Source organism: Meles meles, chromosome 3, assembly GCF_922984935.1.
Source record: "Meles meles chromosome 3, mMelMel3.1 paternal haplotype, whole genome shotgun sequence".
NCBI classification, from domain to species: Eukaryota; Metazoa; Chordata; class Mammalia; order Carnivora; family Mustelidae; genus Meles; species Meles meles.
In genome coordinates, this window is record NC_060068.1 from 173,358,856 (window position 1) to 173,379,033 (window position 20,178).

The 20,178-nt window shown below is 41.9% G+C and overlaps 1 protein-coding gene across 1 annotated transcript in view; it reads left to right on the forward strand.

The window, feature by feature from the left end:
- Positions 1-20,178, forward strand: part of DNAH5 (dynein axonemal heavy chain 5) — a 273,433-nt gene that overhangs the window by 239,576 nt on the left and 13,679 nt on the right. The window contains exons 69-75 of the mRNA XM_046001046.1: positions 4,482-4,603; positions 6,372-6,521; positions 9,978-10,223; positions 14,021-14,240; positions 15,751-15,956; positions 16,577-16,780; positions 18,800-19,015. Coding sequence (XP_045857002.1) covers positions 4,482-4,603; positions 6,372-6,521; positions 9,978-10,223; positions 14,021-14,240; positions 15,751-15,956; positions 16,577-16,780; positions 18,800-19,015 — 1,364 coding nt within the window. The remainder of the gene's footprint in view (positions 1-4,481; positions 4,604-6,371; positions 6,522-9,977; positions 10,224-14,020; positions 14,241-15,750; positions 15,957-16,576; positions 16,781-18,799; positions 19,016-20,178) is intronic.

Genomic DNA, 20,178 nt, shown 5'->3' on the forward strand with positions numbered 1-20,178 from the left:
CATATATGTGCAATATTTTATTTGTTCATTTATTGCATAAATATTTATTGAGAGCCTCCTGTGTGCTGAGTCACAGACTAGATACTAGGCACATCATGAAACAGTAAATTATGTAGTATGTGGGAAGCTAGTAGGCACGATGGGGAAAAGAAACAGAGCTCGGTAAGGGAGATGGGGAGTGAACAGTGTATGCAGAGTTGGGCAGGTGAACAAAGGCCTGGAGGGGGAGGGGGCGCTGGCCCTGGGGGCAGGCAGAGGGAGAGTGTCAAAGGGAGAGGAACGGGCATCAGGGTGCCAGTGAGGGCAAGCCTGGTGTGACAGAGGTGGGAGCCGTGGGCGGGGCAGTCGTGGAGCTCATCCTGTGGGTGTTTTTTCTGTATCCCTTGAAGCATTGCTCACAGGCAGATCCCTTGTGCCACTGCACACTACAGCCCTGGGAAGGCTGGAAAACACATTTGCTGTCACATTCTTGAATGTCTGGACAAAGCACTAGTGGAAATGTTGCTGAGTCTAAATGGCTTTATTTACTGTATCTTTCTAAGCAAAGGTTTATCTTTACAGAGGAGACATAGTTTTCTCTACAGTGGGTGGGGAGAGATTTGCACGTTCCCTTGGAGGTAGACTTGCAGAGGAACTTGAAGACAACCCTGAAGGGGCAGGAGGGAAGGGGGGTGGCTCTGCACCTGTCGTGCCCTGGGCGGCAAAGGTCTCTGTCCAACGTGAACAAATGCGTATTCGTGTTTGCATAAATATGCATTTGCATACATATCTTATAGAAACAACCAAGACAACATTTGGTTAGACTTGAACTTAGGAATGTATGAGTTACATCTTTTTCTCTCTCTATTCTTTGTCTCTAACTCTTGAACTCTCACTCCTTAGGTCTCTTTATTTTCCAGGTTTTCTAAATCAGAGCATGTGGATGATGAATGAATTGGGGAGACATCCCTCAGGGAGATGTGTAGGTGTAGGGGTTGACTTCTTCACTGAGCCCTTCAAATAGCTGACTCGTGGTGTCATTGACTGCTCCTCCGGCTGATGGAGATTTCCTGTGGCAAGTTGTCCCTGACATCTCAGTCCAGGCATGAAGTGCATTTCCTCATAAAATGCATCCAAGTCTGGTTAAAATATTGGGAAATGTGTTGCCATTTGACGTGGTCATAGCAACGTGGGATTTAGGGTTAGGATGACTCCAAGTGAAAATAGTGGCTTTGCTTTATTTCTTGGTGAGTGTCTCAAGCACGTTTTTCAAACTTTTCAGGCTCCAGCCTCCTCTGCTGTAAAACAAGGGTGGTCAAGTCTACACCAGGAGATTATTGAGAAGTCACACGATTTGTGTAAATGCTGGCACGTAGGATATGTTCAGCAAATGATAGGCATTGTTATATTATCTGTAGTATTATATTTTATTTTTTTATTAATCTGAGGCTCACATATGCTGGACTGGTTTTTGCGGGGTTTTGGCATTCAACAGTTTTGTGACCCTGCTTTATGAAACAGAGTCGGAGGAAACTTTGCAAGGCAGCTCTGTCATAAGATTGCTCAATGAGGGACTGAGATGTTGGTGAGAAGGACCCAGTGAGGGAACTTCCTCTGCAAGGACTTTAAAATCATTTGTTTGAAAATCTTATTTAGAGAGTGACAATGTTTGGATACTGGTCTTTTAATTTTCTCATCTCTAAGGTGGAACAGGATCAGCCCAGGTGACTTTCTAAATCTGCCTTACCTATACCACTTTATGATTGTGTGATATCACTTTAGAAATATTTTGTTGTAAGAACATACCATTTTTTTACAAAGTGTTATGGTATAAATTCAAACTTACTTCTTCCCAGAGTAAGGGTTCACAGAATGAAGGCAATGGTATAACTCTCAATCACCTGGAGAATTTATTTTGAATTATACCTATTCCAATTGTTCATTCATCAGAAGTACATTTAATCTGGTGCCATATCATCCAGGAATATGTCTGCCCCACCCAATACCATCATCCTCTGTGGCCCGTTGTACAATTTTGAGGCAGGAAAAATATTCATGCCACAGTTACCCTCTGCTAAACCATGAATAATGCTTTGGTTGCAAGGACCACCCTTTCCTTCCTATAAATGGCTTCTCCCTAAGTCTCTGGTGACTGTCTTATTCTTTTGAGTTTGTTGGAAAATGGACAGTTTCCATGGAAATTGGTATGACATATTTCAACACAATGCCATTGTCCTCAGGTCTTTAACTGCTCTCTGCCATTGCAGCAATCTGTTTTGATTTGGTGACTTAATGATCGTATCAAAATTGCTTCAAGGCCATACTTTACCTTGTTGGAAATATACTAAGATGGATTTGGCCAAAAGATAGTAATTTAGTAGGGTCCATGGCACCTGGATAAAGTGGATATTGGTTCAATAAATATCTGGAGTATTATTATTTGTCCTTGACCTGCTGTGTTCAAAAAAAGGATTTTAACGTTAGCCAAATGAATTGGTTATATCCTTTTAAGAATTATACTTAGAGTGTATTTTCCTTGAAATATTTTAATAGATGGTGTTTATTAAACAATATATTTCATCCTATAATATTTCTTTGACTTAAAATATGATTGTTTACACATTTAGTTCTTCTGAGATGGGCACAATAACATTTTAAGGTGTCATTTATTTTATGGTGTCGTGGGAGTTATATGAGTTACGTGAGCTTAGGTAAGTCAGCAGCAGCGAAGTAAGAGTCATTACCCAGTGGGGGCGCCTGGGCGGCTCAGTGGGTTAAAGCCTCTGCCTTCAGCTCAGGTCATGATCTCAGAGTCCTGGGATCAAGCCCCGCATCGGGCTCTCTGCTCAGCGGGGAGCCTGCTTCCCTTCCTCTCTCTCTCTGCCTGCCTCTCTGCCTACTTGTGATCTCTGTCAAATAAATAAAGTCTTAAAAAAAAAAGGGTCGTTACCCAGTGGAAAGGTTTGCTGTGGTTATATTGACCAAAAGTAAATGACAGAGCGCAGGATCCTTGGGTGTGCTCGAACGGATATAGATAATGCACTGATTCATAGATGAGACCCCTTTAAACACGTGGGCACTGCTGACGTTTCTAGATAAACCCTCTCCTTGAAAGAGCTTGTGCCAGTGTTGACAATAGCTTTTCATTTAGTGACCCTCTGCTGTAGTCTTGGTCCTGTTTCCTGTGCTTTACATACATATTTTCTCTTATTCTATCACCATCACAACACCCAGGCTTCTTTAATCCTTGTGTACCAATTTGGAAACAGAAACCCAGGTGATGAGCTGCTTCACACAAGATGACCTTGACCACACAGAGCTAGGACAGAATCCAGCCGCCCCCTGGTCCATACCTGTGTTTCTAATTCTTTTTTTTTTTTTTTTTTTTTTTTCATTTCTGCCAGAACTTTTTTTTTTTTCCATTTTATTTATTTTTTCAGCGTAACAGTATTCATTCTTTTTGCACAACACCCAGTGCTCCATGCAAAACGTGCCCTCCCCATTACCCACCACCTGTTCCCCCAACCTCCCACCCCTGATCCTTCAAAACCCTCAGGTTGTTTTTCAGAGTCCATAGTCTCTTATGGTTCGCCTCCCCTCCCCAATGTCCATAGCCCGCTCCCCCTCTCCCAATCCCACCTCCCCCCAGCAACCCCCAGTTTGTTTTGTGAGATTAAGAGTCATTTATGGTTTGTCTCCCTCCCAAATGTGTTCTTCTAAAACCATCGATTCCTTTATTTGATTTTAAAGCTTGTTCATTACTATGACATATTTCTGAGCCTAAAAATTGACAAGGTAATGCAGTGCCTGGGAGGCTCAGTTGGTTAAGTGTTGGACTTTTTTTTTTTTTTTAAGATTTTATTTATTTGAGAGAGAGAAAGAGAACATGTAAGCAGAGGGAGCTCCAGGCAGACGGAGAAGCAGGCTCCCCACGGAGGAAGGAGCCCACACGGGACTTCATCCCAGGATGCTGGGATCATGACCTGAGCAGAAGGCAGATGCTTAACAGACTGAGCCACTCCAGCATCCCTAAATGTCGGACTTTGGGTCAGGTCATGATTGCAGGGTCCTGGGATCCAGCCCTGTGTCGGGCTCTCTGTTTTGTGTGGAGTCTGCTTCTCCCTCTGCCCCTCCCCCTGCTCATGCACACTCTGTCTCTCTCAGAATAATAAAACCTTTAAAAAATGTCAAGGTGGTAAATAATTAAAATTAAAAGTGTAAGAAAAAGTTGGGGCGCCTGGGTGGCTCAGTGGGTTAAAGCCTCTGCCTCTGTCATGATCTCAGGGTCCTGGGATGGAGCCCTGAATCGGGCTCTCTGCTCAGTGGGGAGCCTGCTTCCTCCTCTCTCTCTGCCTGCCTCTCTGCCTACTTGTGATCTCTGTTTGTCAAATAAATAAATAAAGTCTTTAAAAAAATGTTTCCGAAAAGGTTTTTGCATATAAATAGATTGTTTTAGAGTAAAGAAAGAACAATCTAGTAACTTTCTGTGTTTAATTTTAAAGGAGGTGCCTCCTTGGACCTTAAAGCTTGTCCTCCTAAACCAGCTAAATGGCTCCTGGACATGACCTGGCTGAATCTTGTGGAACTCAGCAAACTCGGGCAGTTTTCAGACATCCTTGATCAGGTAACTTGTGCTTTGAATAAGTTTACAGCAGTGTCCCAGGGAGCAGCTTCCTGATTCATCACTAGCTACATACGTATTTGTGGAGGAAAGAAGTTGTTTAATGTTGTCCCTCTTGCCCTGGTGCCTGACCTTCCTCCCACCCACACGCACTCTGATGAAGCAAACTCCACCACGTTGAAGTGGTGCCGTCCAGTGCCCTATGTCAGTCTCACCGACCAGAGAGCCATAAGTGGGAACACTGAGATTTAATGAAATCACTCGACATGTTTAAGAGGTTTTGCCATCTTCCTGAAGATTAACGAAAAGAAACATGAACAGCCTGCCTCTAAATGCTGGAGATGATTTTCTTGCCTCTTGTTCTTCTCTTCTTCCTCCTCTCTTGTGCTCCTATGATATGGCCTTAGCCAGGTGTCTGGGCATAAATCTGCTGCCGGTCCTTGGCCCCTTTTACAAGTCATTATCCTGTCATAACCAGCCAGTTCCTGGTGAATTGTCATGCTGGATCATGGAAGTTGGGTCTGGAGAGCTGAACTGGGACAAACTAGGGAACAGATTCTTGAGAATCAGATGAGCAGAGAGAAGTCACACTGAGAGCAAGGTGGCTTTATGCAGCCACAAGCTATAGGCTTTTTATGACCAGAAAACATGCTATTGTTGGTTCCTGACTTTCCCGGTTTCAGCTGACCAGAAACTTACAGTTCAGCTCTATCTGTATGTGTTGGCTTTATGTCTGGTGATCTGCATTATTTCTGCCATACAGTTTAACCCACTCTTTTGTGTTAAATAACTTTCATTTGGGAGGTTTTAATGCACTCGAGTGTGTTCCCCTATGAGATGACTCCGTGACCTTTCACCAACTGGTATCTGTTCCTGAGGTTGCCGTCCTCTGGAGATTGTCTTATGCCTGAAGTCCCTCCACATCATGTCATCTTTCACGACAGAGGGAGGTTTTTACTTTTTATTCTTACACAATACTTTCTAATGTGGATCTGGCATGTTTTTCCCTTTGATGAGGCCTCCAAGAACTAAATCCGGGGCTTTAATCAAGGGGAATATACCAGAGAACATTGGATTATATTTATCTGCAGACGTTATTTGTTCTGTGTTTTAGAGATGAATGCCCGTGGAATGCTGTCCCTGATTTTAAGTTCAAAGGATAATGGACTGTGTTCTCTTCCTCTTTATCAATCGCCTAAAGGAAGCATGTGTGTGTCGTTACTCATTGGATATGATATTAAGTCGTATATTTCAAAGTACTCTAGATTAATGGAGTATTGACCAAAAAGCTTTTCGCTCAATAATGAACATACATTAAATGTCTTCTTTTGTGCCAGGAGTGGCCCTGGGAAATGAGGAAACATACGTGAATAATGAGTGAATGGGTTCCTGATCATGAAAGGATTTCATGGAGCAGATCAGATTTCCTTAAAACAATGAAAATGAGTTTTCATTGATTTCTTTATTCCTCATAAATTTGTTAGCACAAAGGTATGAGAAGAAACTAAACAACCCAAGAACCTCCCTACTTCAAAAGCTACCGCACGCTGGCATTAATGCGGACTGACTTCAGAGAAAATCACATTTGATTTTAGACTGGCACACTTTTTGGTAGTGGAATATAAAATTAAAAAAACAAAACAAAACAAAATAAGGGCTATCATTCACACGTGTCTGGAATAGTCAGAAGATCTGATGAAAAATATCCGTGAACTACTACTGAAAGGTTTTTCTGTGCTGTGATGCAATTCTTATCCCCTGGTATTTTCAGATATCAAGAAATGAGAAAATGTGGAAAATTTGGTTTGATAAGGAAAACCCTGAGGAGGAGCCCCTTCCAAATGCCTATGATAAATCTCTTGACTGTTTTAGACGTCTTCTCCTTATTAGATCCTGGTGTCCTGACAGAACCATTGCCCAGGTAAAAAGTTGGTATTAGAAAAAAAAAGAATATTTTTAAAGGTGTTTTTATTATTTTTAAATAATCTCTACACCTATTGTGCGCCTCGAACATACTACAACTCTGAGATCAAGAGTCACATGTACCACCAACTGAGCCAGCCAGGTGCCCCCTAGGAGAATATTTTTCAGGAGAATTTCCATTTAAATTCCAAGAAATATTGAATATTTTAATCCCAGTCAGAATTGGAGGCGTCTATGGAATTTTCTGGCAATATCCATGTGACAAATGGAAAGTAAACAAATGTAGCGAGGTGTGCATTTGGGCTAAGTGATTTAATAATCTTTGGTCTAAATGGTACAAGAATGAATGAGAAAGCCGTGTTTTTAAGGTCAGCATATAGGTATGACGTAAAGGTAAGGTATTACTCCTCCATACCATTTTTATATTAACTCAAAAATGATATGGCTGCTCCATTTTGTTAGTAGTAAAAAAGTAGGAAGGATGTGGAATTCTGGGAGGAGAGGGAGATGAGAGGGAGGAACAGTATTCCCAAATCTACAGTTATAATCCCAGAAAGTCTCAGGAACCTTGATGCAAGAACTGGCCTAAAACTCTTTGAATTTTACATATGGTTTAAATGTGAATCCTGCCTCCAGAAGATCCATCTTCTCAAAGACCTTTAATCTGCTGGCCTCCTGTCATGGAAATGTCACTGCTGATAAGACTTGTGTCCTGCCTTCACAATGAAAAGTTTAGCTTGAATATTCAGCTCAGGTGGATTCCTTCAGGCCCTCCCCAAACAAGCCATGGAGTAACATAGGCTGGTTTATAATAGAGTGTGGGACGTGCTCCCCTCCACTCTCCAGACGGAGTGTTAAAAACAGGGAATAACCAACTCCAAATCCAGGTAGGTACCAAGGAATCATGAAAACAATGAGATTCGATGATTTATTGAGAAAAGAAAAATGAGTTTTGCAATGCAGGGCAACTGAGGTCACCCTTCCTTCAGTTTTTCTTCTCAACTTCATTACTTTTATCCCGCCCTAAAGAATTGTCAAACTGTTGCCTTAAGGGCAGTGTAGAAGTTTCAAGCAGTCCTTCCTTTCTCTATTTCTTTCTTTCTTTCCTTCCTTCCTTCCTCCCTCTCTTCCTTTCTCTTTCATTTCTTCCTCCTTCCCTCTTTCCCTCCCTTACCTATCTTTCTTTCTTTTTCTCTTCCTTCCTTCCTTTCTTCCTTCCTTCCCTCTCCTCCCCTCCCCTCCCCTCTCCTCTCCTCTCTCCTCTTTCTCTCTCCATCTACTCTCTTCCTTCCTTCCTTATGTAACAGTTCATTTGGTTCAATACTGAATTTAAGTCTACAAAGCTCCTTTGTAACTTTCATCTCCGTCCTAGTTTCTGTTGTTTATACATCAACTATAGCCATGGCTTCCCAACTGGGGTCTCCCCTTGTTCCTTCTTGCCCACTCTAGTTGATCCTGTATACTCTAGAAGGAATGGAAATATGGTTATGCTATTCCTTGCTTTTTGAAGACTTTCAGTGCCCTCCCAAGGCCATTAAAGCACGCAAGTCTTAAGATCTGCAAGGGCCCTCTGGAAAAATGCCCTCTCCTCTGAAATTCTTATGCTCACATTACATTCCTTTTGTGCTTTTCAACCAGACACCTTCTTGGGTAGCATATTTGAAGGTCTACAGCGTGGGTATATGCGGTCCCCATTCCCCATAAGCAGCATCAGGCTTGTTCTCAGTATTTTGGCCGAGCATGACTGCCCATGTCAGGGGAATTTCAGCTGCCTGGTTGTAAAAACAGACACCCTCAGAGGTTATCTCATGTCTCATACACATTTGTGTCTCAAAAACAATGAAGAGGGTTGGAACAGGTGCAGAGGTTTGTTGATTTTTTACCCAGACTCAACAACTGAGTCTGTTTCACTGAAATCAGATATTGAGGTAAAAATGTTCTGCACAGGTGTGTGAAGAGTAAGTTGTGACGATGTGGCCTTCTATTTCCATTCATGTCGCTGAGGTATGCGGAAGCCTGGATGTCCCACAGCTGAATCTTACATGAGTTATACTGGATGTCCTTCTGGCCCTTCTTGGTGACTTGCTTTTTTCTCTTTCAAGATCTCTGTGTGTATGCTCTCTGTGTGGAATGCTCACCACGCTAGCTCTCCTGCCTGTCCTCTTTATCTAGATAAATCCCGCTCATCCCCCAAAGATCTGGATGATTCTCTTACTGTGGCTACCACCTTCCCACTCTAACGTGCAGCGGGCAGACATGAGTGGGGACATCATCCCAATTTGAAAGCTCAGAGACCTGGAAGGTGACAATTACTTTGAGAACGCATAGTGCATAGCTGGATATTCAAAATGGAGGAAGAGCCTGTATTACTGACTGAAATCGAACCTTGGGTGTTTTTAAGTCAAAGAAAACTGTTGAACCAGCCCCACTCTCGCTTTGACCCAAGTCTTTCTCAAGTCTCTCTGACTGAAGGAAGACCATGACTACAACTGTTTTGTGTGTCTCCAGAAATGGAAGTGGGGTCCCGCCAAGGCCCATCTCACCAAGGCTGATTTTGCCCAGCCCCTGGAAAGGTTAAAAGTCATGTTGCACCCATAGCTGGGCTCTGATTATTATGTGAGAGAGATTCTTCTGGGGAATCTCATTGGGTACCCATGGGGTAGGAGAAGAAAACAGAATAGGAAATTTTTCTTTGAGGGAATCCAGTTTTTACCAGAGGGAGACCATAGACTAAAGATCATACTCACAATAGTATTTTATTGATTAATTATTTCACTTTGTTGGAAAAGGGGTGATGTTTTTACTTGAAATATTATATATGGTTGATAATATAGTTGAAAAAGTCTGTGATATTGTGAGCATGTATTTCAGTCAAAACAAAATTAAAAGGAGATGAGCCAAAAATGGAAAGGGATTCTAAGAATGATTAGGAGAATAACTATGGACTAAATCTTTAAAATATTAACTAACTTATTCAGTAAATATCTAGTATCTAATATCTAAATATCTAATATATTTTATTTAATTAGAAGTTATTCAGTAATTATCCGTTGATAAGTATCCATTAAATCCTAGGCGTTGTGCTGCTTATTTGATTATTAGAATGCATATGTATTTCCCTTAGAGCATTCTGAATAATACAGTGTCTTAATATGTTAAATTTCTTAGGTATCAAGAAGTAGCCAGCGTATAGAAACAGGTTCCAGACAACTGGTCAGCCAACTTGGGTTCTGGTCTTGAACTGTGTGATTGTGTGTTGGCAAAGAACACACAGCCTCTCTGGTATTTATAGAGTAGAGATACAATAAGGAAAATGTCTCTGTCCTACTTCCCTGGCAGAGTTACTGTGAACATCACAGACAATCTACCAAAATGAATTTTGGAAGCCACCTTGCATCATAACGCATGGAGGAGTTAGGATCCGTTTTGGTTACTCCTGTACTGTTGTTGGCAGGCCCGCAAGTACATCATGGACTCTATGGGAGAGCGCTATGCAGAAGGAGTTATCCTGGACTTGGAAAAAACGTGGGAGGAATCTGATCCACGGACACCACTCATCTGTCTCCTGTCTATGGGCTCAGATCCCACGGATTCCATCATTGCCTTGGGGAAGAGATTAAAAATAGAAACCCGTTATGTGTCCATGGGCCAAGGCCAGGAGGTCCACGCACGCAAACTCTTACAGCAGACCATGGCGAATGTGAGGCCAAATGTCTACTTTTATGTTATACTGTTATTACAGGTTATAGAATAGCAATGCAGAAAAGAACTTATGAATCATTAAGAGTTTAAATTTACATGCTTCGTGATGTTCACTAAACATGGAAAAGTTTAATACCCACTGGAAAAATTTTCATGGAAAAACATACAATTTTTTTCTGCTGAGCCTTGACTTATGGAAAACTTACCCAACTAGAGCATCTTATTTCCCAACCAAGTTGCATAATGTTAAGCCCCACTCTAGATCCCAAACCCTCAGTGTGCGGGGAAGGTCTACAGCCTTACCCCTTGTGCCATACACTCCAGGACCTCAGCCATGCTTCAGCTCTGCTCTTATAATCCCCAACACTCCAGAATCCACCACACCATGTCTTTCTTGAGTTCAGAATGTATACTCTGTGCCCTAGAGTCCCCTAGGCTTGGCCCAGACCCCAAAGGCCAGGAATCTGCTGTTACCCTGTGGTGGTACCAGAGATTTTAGGAAACCTGGCTTATTGCCTTCCAGGCTGGGGCTCCTAGAACGCGTTGTGGCTGCAAATTCTGTAGCATGCAGAGCATGCCATGCTCAGGCCTCACCGGGGAGCACTGGAAACCAAATGATAATCTTGCTAATAGGATAGTCAAGTCCAGAGCTGGGGCACTTCCAGGGACCTAAATTAACTGGATGCACAAGGCCTTCCATTTCTTCTCTAGAATTCCATCTCTAGGACAGGACACTGACGTGTTTATTCTGGTCTAGCCTTCTCTGGAGTGTCCAACTCTGTCTGGAGGAACCCTTGCCCCTGTTTCCCTCTGCCTCCACAGTTTGGCCAGGCAAGTGGGGCAGAATGACTTGGCTTCATATTCCTACTGGAGAACATGCGGTCTTGATCTAGATGCCTTTCTGGCCTTTTTCTTAGATCGGACCCTATTCCTCCTTCCCTGAGTTTGAGCTCTCCCCCGCCATATCTCAAAACTCCTTCTGTGCTCTCCAGGGAATCTCCCTGCTAAGGACAGAACTAGCTGTCTTCACACCACTCTCAGCCTCCAACCACGAGGCCCACCACGAAACCAGTGGGTTCTAGGTCCTGGCCACTGAATCTAGAACCTCACTATTGTGCTGCAGTCTAGTCTCTTTCCTCTCGTCTAGAACTGAGCCCATTGAGTTCTAGAACCTCCATATTTACCTAGCACCTCTTTAATCTCCAAGTACAATGTGCCCCACCCCCAGTTTTCATGAAGGTTGTAGGGAGGCTCACATGTGTGTGCCTCGTCTGAGCACTTGCTATGCAGTTGGGAGGGCAACAGGGGTGGACTGAAGTGTATCCAGAGATGAAAATATGCATCTATACTTAAGAATGCCAGATCAGGAAGGGGCACCTGGGTGGCTCAGTTGATTAAGCATCCAACTCTAGATTTTGGCTCAGGTCATGATCTCAGGGTCCTGGGATTGAACCCCATGTTGGGCTCTGTGGAGTCTGCTTGAATTCTCTCTACCCCCTCTCCCTCTGTTCTTCCTCCTGCTCATGCTCTCTCTCTATATAAAATAAATAAATAAAATCTTAAAAAGAATGCCAGGTCTGGTCTGACATGAAGGCTTAGTGGACTTCTACCCTAGCTTCTCCCTCCTTTTGGCCTCCTCTGCATTCTGTCCTCCTTCTTCTTGGCCTCCTCCTTTTTCTCCCCTCCCTCCTTTTCACTTCCTCTGTTTCTCCCTCTGCACGTTACTGTGCTTAGAACAAAGACACCAACAATAACAGGACACCTATTTAAGTCTAATTTAAAATAAATAAGTGTTTAATAATTATAGCTTCAGGCAACTAAATTGAGTGTAAGTGGAATAATTTTAGCCTTTAGTTTATTCATGTTTTCTATTTCGTAGTTTAGTAAATCAAGTAAAAGAAAAAAAAATCTTATTATTAGCATGCTTACAACTTGTCAGAGATACTAGGTTTTTTTTTCTTTAAGATTTTATTTATTTACTTGACAGAGATCACAAGTAGGCAGAGAGGAAGACAGAGGGGTGAGGGGGAAGCAGGCTCCCCGCGGAGCAGAGAGCCCGATGTGGAGCTCTATCCTAGGACTCTGGGATCATGACCTGAGCTGAAGGCAGAGGCTTTAACCCACTGAGCCACCCAGGCGCCCCAGAGATACTAGTTTTTTTAAAGTTTTGTATGAAAGATTGGAGGCAGGGCACCTGGCTGGCTCAGTCAGTAGAGCCCACTACACTTGATCTTGGGGTTATGGGTTGGAGGCTCATGGTGGACGTAGAGAGTACTCAAAAAATAAAATCTTAATAAAAGAAAAAAGGGAAGGTTTGAAGCACTATGACAGAATGAACCGACTACCCAAGACTAGCAATATGGATGATCTCCTTAACACAAAACATTTAATACAGAATATGGTAACCCCACAGAAACAGCCACAGATAACAGATACCAGGGGAGGGTTGAAACAGCCCACTTCTCACCTCAGATTCCCCAGCATGCTGGGAGACAGAGTGGCTCAACCCTTTTTGTGGTTTTTATGTTTTATATCTAATTTTTTTTTTTGAATTGTGAACGGTGCCAGTTGAATTTTTGAAGGGACAAAAAATAGTTTACTTATTCAGCAGTGCTATATACTCCTCAAGAAAATAGAAGGGGATATGTGAAATTTCACAGTGATCCGTTTTATACCAAGATTTTAAATTTGGTGCTTGGTTTGTTTCTCGGAAAGAGAAATAACTCGGGCTGCACTAGTCAAATCTAAAACCAGCCAAAGTTACAGAGTCAAGAAAACAACTCGAGATTATGATCTGGATATTATAGATCATTCCAGCAGAAATATTCTATAGATTAGGTATTGAGTAAATTATTACAACATGATCTAAAATATTGTCTCTGTTGCTTTATACAAGGAACATTCTTAGGCTCATAACATGTGTCATACAAAAGATAAATCTTCTTTTCTAAGGCTCTTGTTCTTAGGGTATGTAGATTCTCCCACTTTCTAGATGGTGTACATCCTGCCCAGAGTTTTGGGAACTCCGTGGGAGAAGGGATGAAATAGGTCTCGAAATTGAGTAGGTAGCCTTTCTTTCACCTGTCTTCAGTGAGGTTCCTAGACTCTCAATGTGCTGATGTCCTCCAGTCCAGGCCCTGTCCACTGTACCTTTCAAAGAAAATCAGCTTTCCCTCTTTCTTTAAGGGAGGCAGGAACATGTTGGGGGGCTGGGCTTTCGGTCTCACCACCCGCTCTTGTGTGTTTGGGGTTATGTGGCATAAATCAGGTTACTTCTTAGCTTTCCTTGAATGCCAGTTGAGGATTTAGCTTTCCTGAGTCTGTTTTAAATGTTACTGATATTGTCTTCACCCTCACTGTCCTTGTTCTTAAGAGCTCATGCCTTTTTTTTTTCAATATTTTATTTAAGAGCTCATGCCTTTAAAAATGTCCCTTCTTTGTACTTCTCATGGAACATGGGAGGAAGCTGAGGTAAATGGACGTTTCACTCAACCATCTGTACAGGACAGTGATGTTATTTCTTTTGACACCAACTCTGGTTATTTTCATGACTCCTACTATATATTATTAGTTGGCGTGCTAGTATGCTGTGGGACAAATGCATGGAACAAGAAAAAGACACACTTAACCTCAAGTCAATGTCATTGTATCTGTAGATTTGACCTGGACTCATTTAGTGGTTAGTGTGCTTCTCTGTTAAGTTTTGATTACCTACTTTCTGAAGAATATATTAACTTAAATCTCTGGGTGCAACAGGAAATAGTGTCTCATTTCCATTTACTGTTGTTGACTTAGGGAGGATGGGCACTTCTGCAGAACTGCCATCTGGGGCTCGATTTCATGGATGAGCTAATGGACATAATTGTAGAAACCGAGATGGTGCATGATGCTTTCCGCCTATGGATGACCACCGAAGTTCATAAGAACTTTCCCATTACGCTCCTTCAGATGGCCATTAAATTTGCCAATGAGCCTCCACAGGGCCTCCGGGCAGGCTTGAAAAGAACATATGGTGGTGAGTTGAGGGGACTTTTTGTGCTTAAATTTGTTGTCTTAAAGAAATTGCAAAAGCCATGAGTCAGGATAGAGCTGTAGTGAACTATACTATTATTTACCATGATGAGGAGAGGACGACACCTTGTCATGCCCCACATGGAATGCTCTCTGGTGGCCTTAGGACATCAGAGCTCATGGTCATCCCCCTTGAACTTTTCGCGTATTCCCTGTATTGCTCTGCCTTGGCCTGTGCTCTTCTCCAGCTAGACACCTGCCTTTCTATGTTAACATTATTTTGCCATTTATGGTCCTTCATACTTCCTACCTAAAGTTGGCCAATAGCCTCTTTCAAAAGCAGAGGCTGAATTCAAGTTATGACCTGCCTCCATTTCATGTGGCCATCTGAACAATCTACAGTTTTTATTGAGTTGCAAACAAGGCTCAAATGCTTGTCAGGCTGCGAGGTAATGTGAGGATAAATAGATGGGGAAGGATGAGGGTGGTAAAAAAATTCTAAGAAAAAAACGTACAAATGTAATATAAATACATAATAATTATAATAATAATTTTATTATTATGTTTTGTTAGTCACCATACAGTACATCATTAGTTTTTGATGTCGTGTTCCATGATCCATTGTTTAATGTACAACACCCACTCTCCATGGAATCCGTGCCCTCCTTGATACCCATCACCAGGTTCACCCATCCCCCACAACCCCCTCCCCTCTAAAACTCTCAGTCTGTTTCTCAGAGTCCACAGTCTCTCATGGTTTGTCTCCCACTCCAGTTACCTCCCTTCACTTTTCCCTTCCTTCTCCTAATATCCTCCATGCTATTCCTTATGTTCCATTAATAAGTGAAACCATATGATAATTGACTTTCTCTGATTGACTTATTTCACTTAGCATAATTTGGGGAATATACTCAGGTGTGGTGGGCTTCTAGACACACTGTCTTAATTGATATTAAATTGTGAGTGGTATATACTGAAGTTCATTGCAACTTGAGTACAGATTCCAAATAATGATAATAATAACAATAATAAATAATTAGTAGTACTAGCAGTTTTAGTACTAGCAGTTTTAGTTTTAGTAGCACTTATAATACTAATAATGGTATTATATTAAATGATATATTATTAGGTTACTAGTAATAATAAATAATATTAATAATAGCATTTGAAATACTAGTATTTTAGTAATAGTATTCATTTTACTGCCATCCTTCTTCTACCTCTAGTTTATCCCCACAATATCTTGTCAGACTGGCAGGAATTTGACCCCTGTTAAGTTAAGTTAAGTTAACCAGCCCCCAACCTCCTCACCCAATCTCTGCAGATTTTTCAGCGAGAAACACCCTCTGGACACCCAAAAGTTAAATTATAATTGTCATATGAATGTGATAAAAATAATTCAAGATAAATGAATTTTACTATCAGAAATTTACAAAAATAATAACTTATAAGTGTAATAAGAAGTCGAGGTGTGTGAGTGATGATACAGGTTTTCGCCCCACCGGCCGTGACAGGTGTGAGCCAGGACCTGCTGGATGTGAGCACCGCAGCCCAGTGGAAACCCATGCTCTATGCGGTGGCTTTCCTGCACTCCACGGTCCAGGAGAGGAGGAAGTTCGGTCCCCTGGGATGGAACATCCCCTATGAATTTAATCAGGCTGACTTTAACGCCACCGTGCAGTTCATCCAAAACCACCTAGATGACATGGATGTCAAAAAGGTACTGTGTGTGCGCCGCCCTGTGCTGCCAGTGCCTGTGGGCACAGGGCCTCCTCTTCATACACCTGCCCAGCTTGGGGACTGATCCTGTGACAGTGAGGGCCTTCTGTGCTTGCATAGTCCTACCTTTGAGTCATGCCAGCTGGGTCACACTTGCCTCTGGATTTCAGATGAAAAAAAGGAACCAGTTTTGTTTATCTTTGTATTTCTCAAAGCTGAGCTGAAATTACATGCAAGGCAAAAGGGTTGAATGGGGGGGGGATGAGAAAACTCGTTTTTTAGAATCTTAAAAAATGAAAATGAAAGTATAGGTCACTTTTGAAGCATGTGTTTTTTAGGGAGCTGCCTCAGTATTCTCCAAAACTAGCTTTTTTTTTTTTAGTTGAAATTAAAATATGAAAGCATAGGAATGCACCAAAGGGGTCGATTTCAAATCATGTACAGGAGCTTTGAGTAATCCTCAAGGTTCGTCTATGTCATTTTCTTCCTGCACTTTTAACATTACTGATGAAGAATGAATGAATGACTTTGGTGATCACAAATACACAGCTGTTGCTTGGTGGGGAAAACCAGGATGAACTGGTAATCAGTTCTCCACAACGGTTCTGTCCATGTCCGCAGGGCGTCTCCTGGACCACCGTCTGCTACATGATAGGAGAGATTCAGTATGGGGGCAGAGTCACCGATGACTACGATAAGAGGTTGCTGAACACATTTGCTAAGGTCTGGTTCAGTGAAAATATGTTTGGATCAGATTTCAGCTTTTACCAAGGGTATAATATTCCGAAATGCAACACAGTGGATAACTATCTTCAATATATCCAGGTTTGTCCGCTTCAGAATTATATGCATAGAGCACATGTCTACAGCCTAGTGACCATTTTGATATTTATTTGCACTGCAAACACTGCTTTTAAAATAAATTTTAATGGTGATGCATACTCTCACTGTAAGTGCTTTCTTCATATGTTTATATCACCTCATGATTGCAATGTTTATATTTGTTCTGAGTGTGGGTTTTGTATGAATTCCCTCTCTTCCTTCTCTTTTATTCTTCGTGAGGAATATTCTTTGGGGATATGACAGACTGGACAGATTTTGAACTAGGGAAGCTACATAAGTCCCCGGGAACTCTCGAGATCTCAGCTCCTTATGGTAGCAGGGCGAAGGCCACCTCTGGATTCATCCTGAGACCTCTGGTTCTCAGTCCTGGCCAAATGGATAGAACTGAGGATCTTCAGGAACCTTCTTGGCCGTGGGGAGCTATCTTGTGTCAGTAGGCTAGCAGCAACCCTGTCCTCTCCTCCCTAGATGTCAGCATCCCCCATCCAGTTGTGACAACCAAACATGTCTCCAGACATGCCAAATGTCCCTGGGGGGCAAAATCGTGCCTCGCTGGGAAGTGTTGCTCTAAGAGGGAATATGGTAGATTTTGACAGGAAATTTGCGGAAAATATCTGAATTGTGTTTCAGGGTAACTACATTTTCTGTCTCTATACCTTGAACTCATTAGATCATTATTTAGAAACCTCTTTTGGGACTCCTGGGTGGTTCAGTCAGTTAAGTGTCTGCCTTTGTCTCAGGTTGTGATCTTGGGGTCCTGGGATCTGGCCCCCCATGGGGCTCCCTGCTCAGCAGGGAACCTACTTCTCCCTGTCCCTCTGCTGCTCCCTCTGCTTGTGCTCTCTCGCTCTCTTGCTCTATCTGTCAAATAAAGAAATAAAATCTTAAAAAGCAAAAAGAAATCTCTTTTGCCTGTCTCTGAGATTCACCTCAGAGTGAACAAACTAAAACCCAGTGGCCCCAAAGGGCTCAATTTATCAGTACATTTAGAGGTTCTGTGATATATGAATGTAATGAGTTTATCATACATTACCATCTCTACACTTGTATTAATTCAGATCAACAAATATATTTGTCTTAACTGCTCTATAGATGTCTTTAAATCATTAGCACTGAATACAAAAGTGCCTGTGAAGATATAAATTTAGATATGCCCGTACATGAGTTTATTTACATATACTTCATTTCACAATGAACTTGAGGTGGTTCATGAGAAGACGTTATGTAAAAAGGAATAAAATAAGGGAGGAGATTGCAGGAAAAATATGAGACAATAATGAGGTTTAGGATACAATTCACACATTGAAACCCATGTCAGATTTAGGTACATTTTTTTTTTCTTTGAAATAGCTGTGTTCTTTGCCTGCTTATGCTGCTTCTGATCGTCTCTTGCTGTCTGCTTTTCTCTAGCACCTGGTCGCTCTCGGTATTCCTCTTTTCCTAGTCTCCATCTTTCTCCCTGGGAGAGTACAGTTCCTACCTGTGGCCCTCTTTGGGCCATAGTTGCTAAAACTATCATTTTCTGGTACCTTAAAACATAGAAACCATTAGTTATATCACATTTATTTAAAAGATTGGTTTAAATTAGACCTTCAGAAAACAAAATACTAATCCAGAGCTCCCTTTCTATTTCACATTTTCTAAAACAAGACAGTGTCTCTGATTAAACTTGCCGGAGGTGGAGACGGTAAGGACCCCTGACCTTACTGTCTTTCTCAGTGTTCATCCTCTTTCACGCCAACTTTTGACTCTTTTCTGGAGAAATTATTGCGACTGCAGCCTGACACAAATAAGACATATCGTGTAAATACTTATCTTTTTGGTGGTGGTGGGGATAGTATTTGATGTTATTTATTTATTTATTCATTTAAAAAGTCGAGTGTAGTTGACAGCCAATGTTACATGACTTATCTTAATAAAAACATTTCTTTCCTAAGACTGTATAATCAAAGGGGTGCTTGTGTCAGCAATGTGGGCTAATGTGGGGTACTTGTTGTTCAGAGCTTGCCTACCTACGACAGCCCTGAGGTGTTCGGACTGCATCCCAATGCCGACATTACTTACCAGAGCAAGCTGGCCAAGGACGTGCTGGACACCATCCTCAGCATCCAACCCAAGGACAGCTCCGGGGGAGGGGATGAGACCCGGGAGGCTGTGGTGGCTCGGCTGGCCGACGATATGCTGGAAAAGCTGCCCCCCGACTACAGCCCATTTGAAGTGAGTTGATGACATTCTGACAGGATGTCAGCAGTGGGAGGCATCTGTTCCGTTGGTGGGAGTGAAGAGTTAGGAAGGAGGGCAAAACATGATTTTTCTGAAACTAAAAAAAACATTCAAAAACTCACTTCCTGAAGAACCAGGAAAAGAAGTTTTTAAATCTATAAATGTGATCATTTTGAAATAGAAGCAATAAAGAACCCTGGCAAGAATGTTCATGTCGGCGACTAGGTTCTAAGTGTATACCGAGGGATTAGGATTGCTTTTCTAGAACTTTCCTTTGAGGTTCTTCACATTGTCATTCGTTCAAAGGAAAGTCATGTATTTTGAGAATCAGGCACCTGGTCAATGAAAAAATATTGTGTAATTTAATGCACATCTTAAAATTCAGGCCATCTTAATTTCAGGAATTATATCAGTAACTCTACAGCTTCATAGGTTTTGAAAATTGATTTGTCTTTTTAATATGTAAGTGACTTCTAAGCCAAATTTATGATTAGGAAAGTTCATTTTTTAGACAGTTTAGCAGATGTTAGTGAAAGGATTTACCCTGAAAACATTTTATTTTTTTTTATTTATTTTTTTTTAAAGATTTTATTTATTTATTTGACATACAGAGAGATCACAAGTAGGCAGAGAGGCAGGCAGAGAGAGAGGAGGAAGCAGGCTCCCTGCAGAGCAGAGAGCCCGATGCGGGACTCGATCCCAGGACCCTGAGATCATGACCTGAGCCGAAGGCAGCGGCTTAATCCACTGAGCCACCCAGGCGCCCCCTGAAAACATTTTAAAATCTTAGATAAAAGCACCAGTGACTGACTAACTTTCCATGTAGCCTTAGCAGACGCCCTGGACTAACCCTGGGACTCTCCTGTCACAGGACCCCCTGGCCCTTTATATACGGCCCTTCGTTACCCAGTTTTCAAAAAAGAAACCTGCAGTGTTTTGTTTCTTTAACATCTTACTATTTTCCACAAAGCAGACCCTTTTGGTTGCTGGTACTGTACACTGAACTCAAAGACCCATTACCAAGGGAATAATTTCCCCTCGAGAAAACTGATCACTTGCTTGGAGAAAATCAATACCATTATCAGCTTTCATAAGCACCTCTCATTGTAGTATCGGGAAAGAGGTCATTCATATCTAACAGTGGCTGAAATATTTAT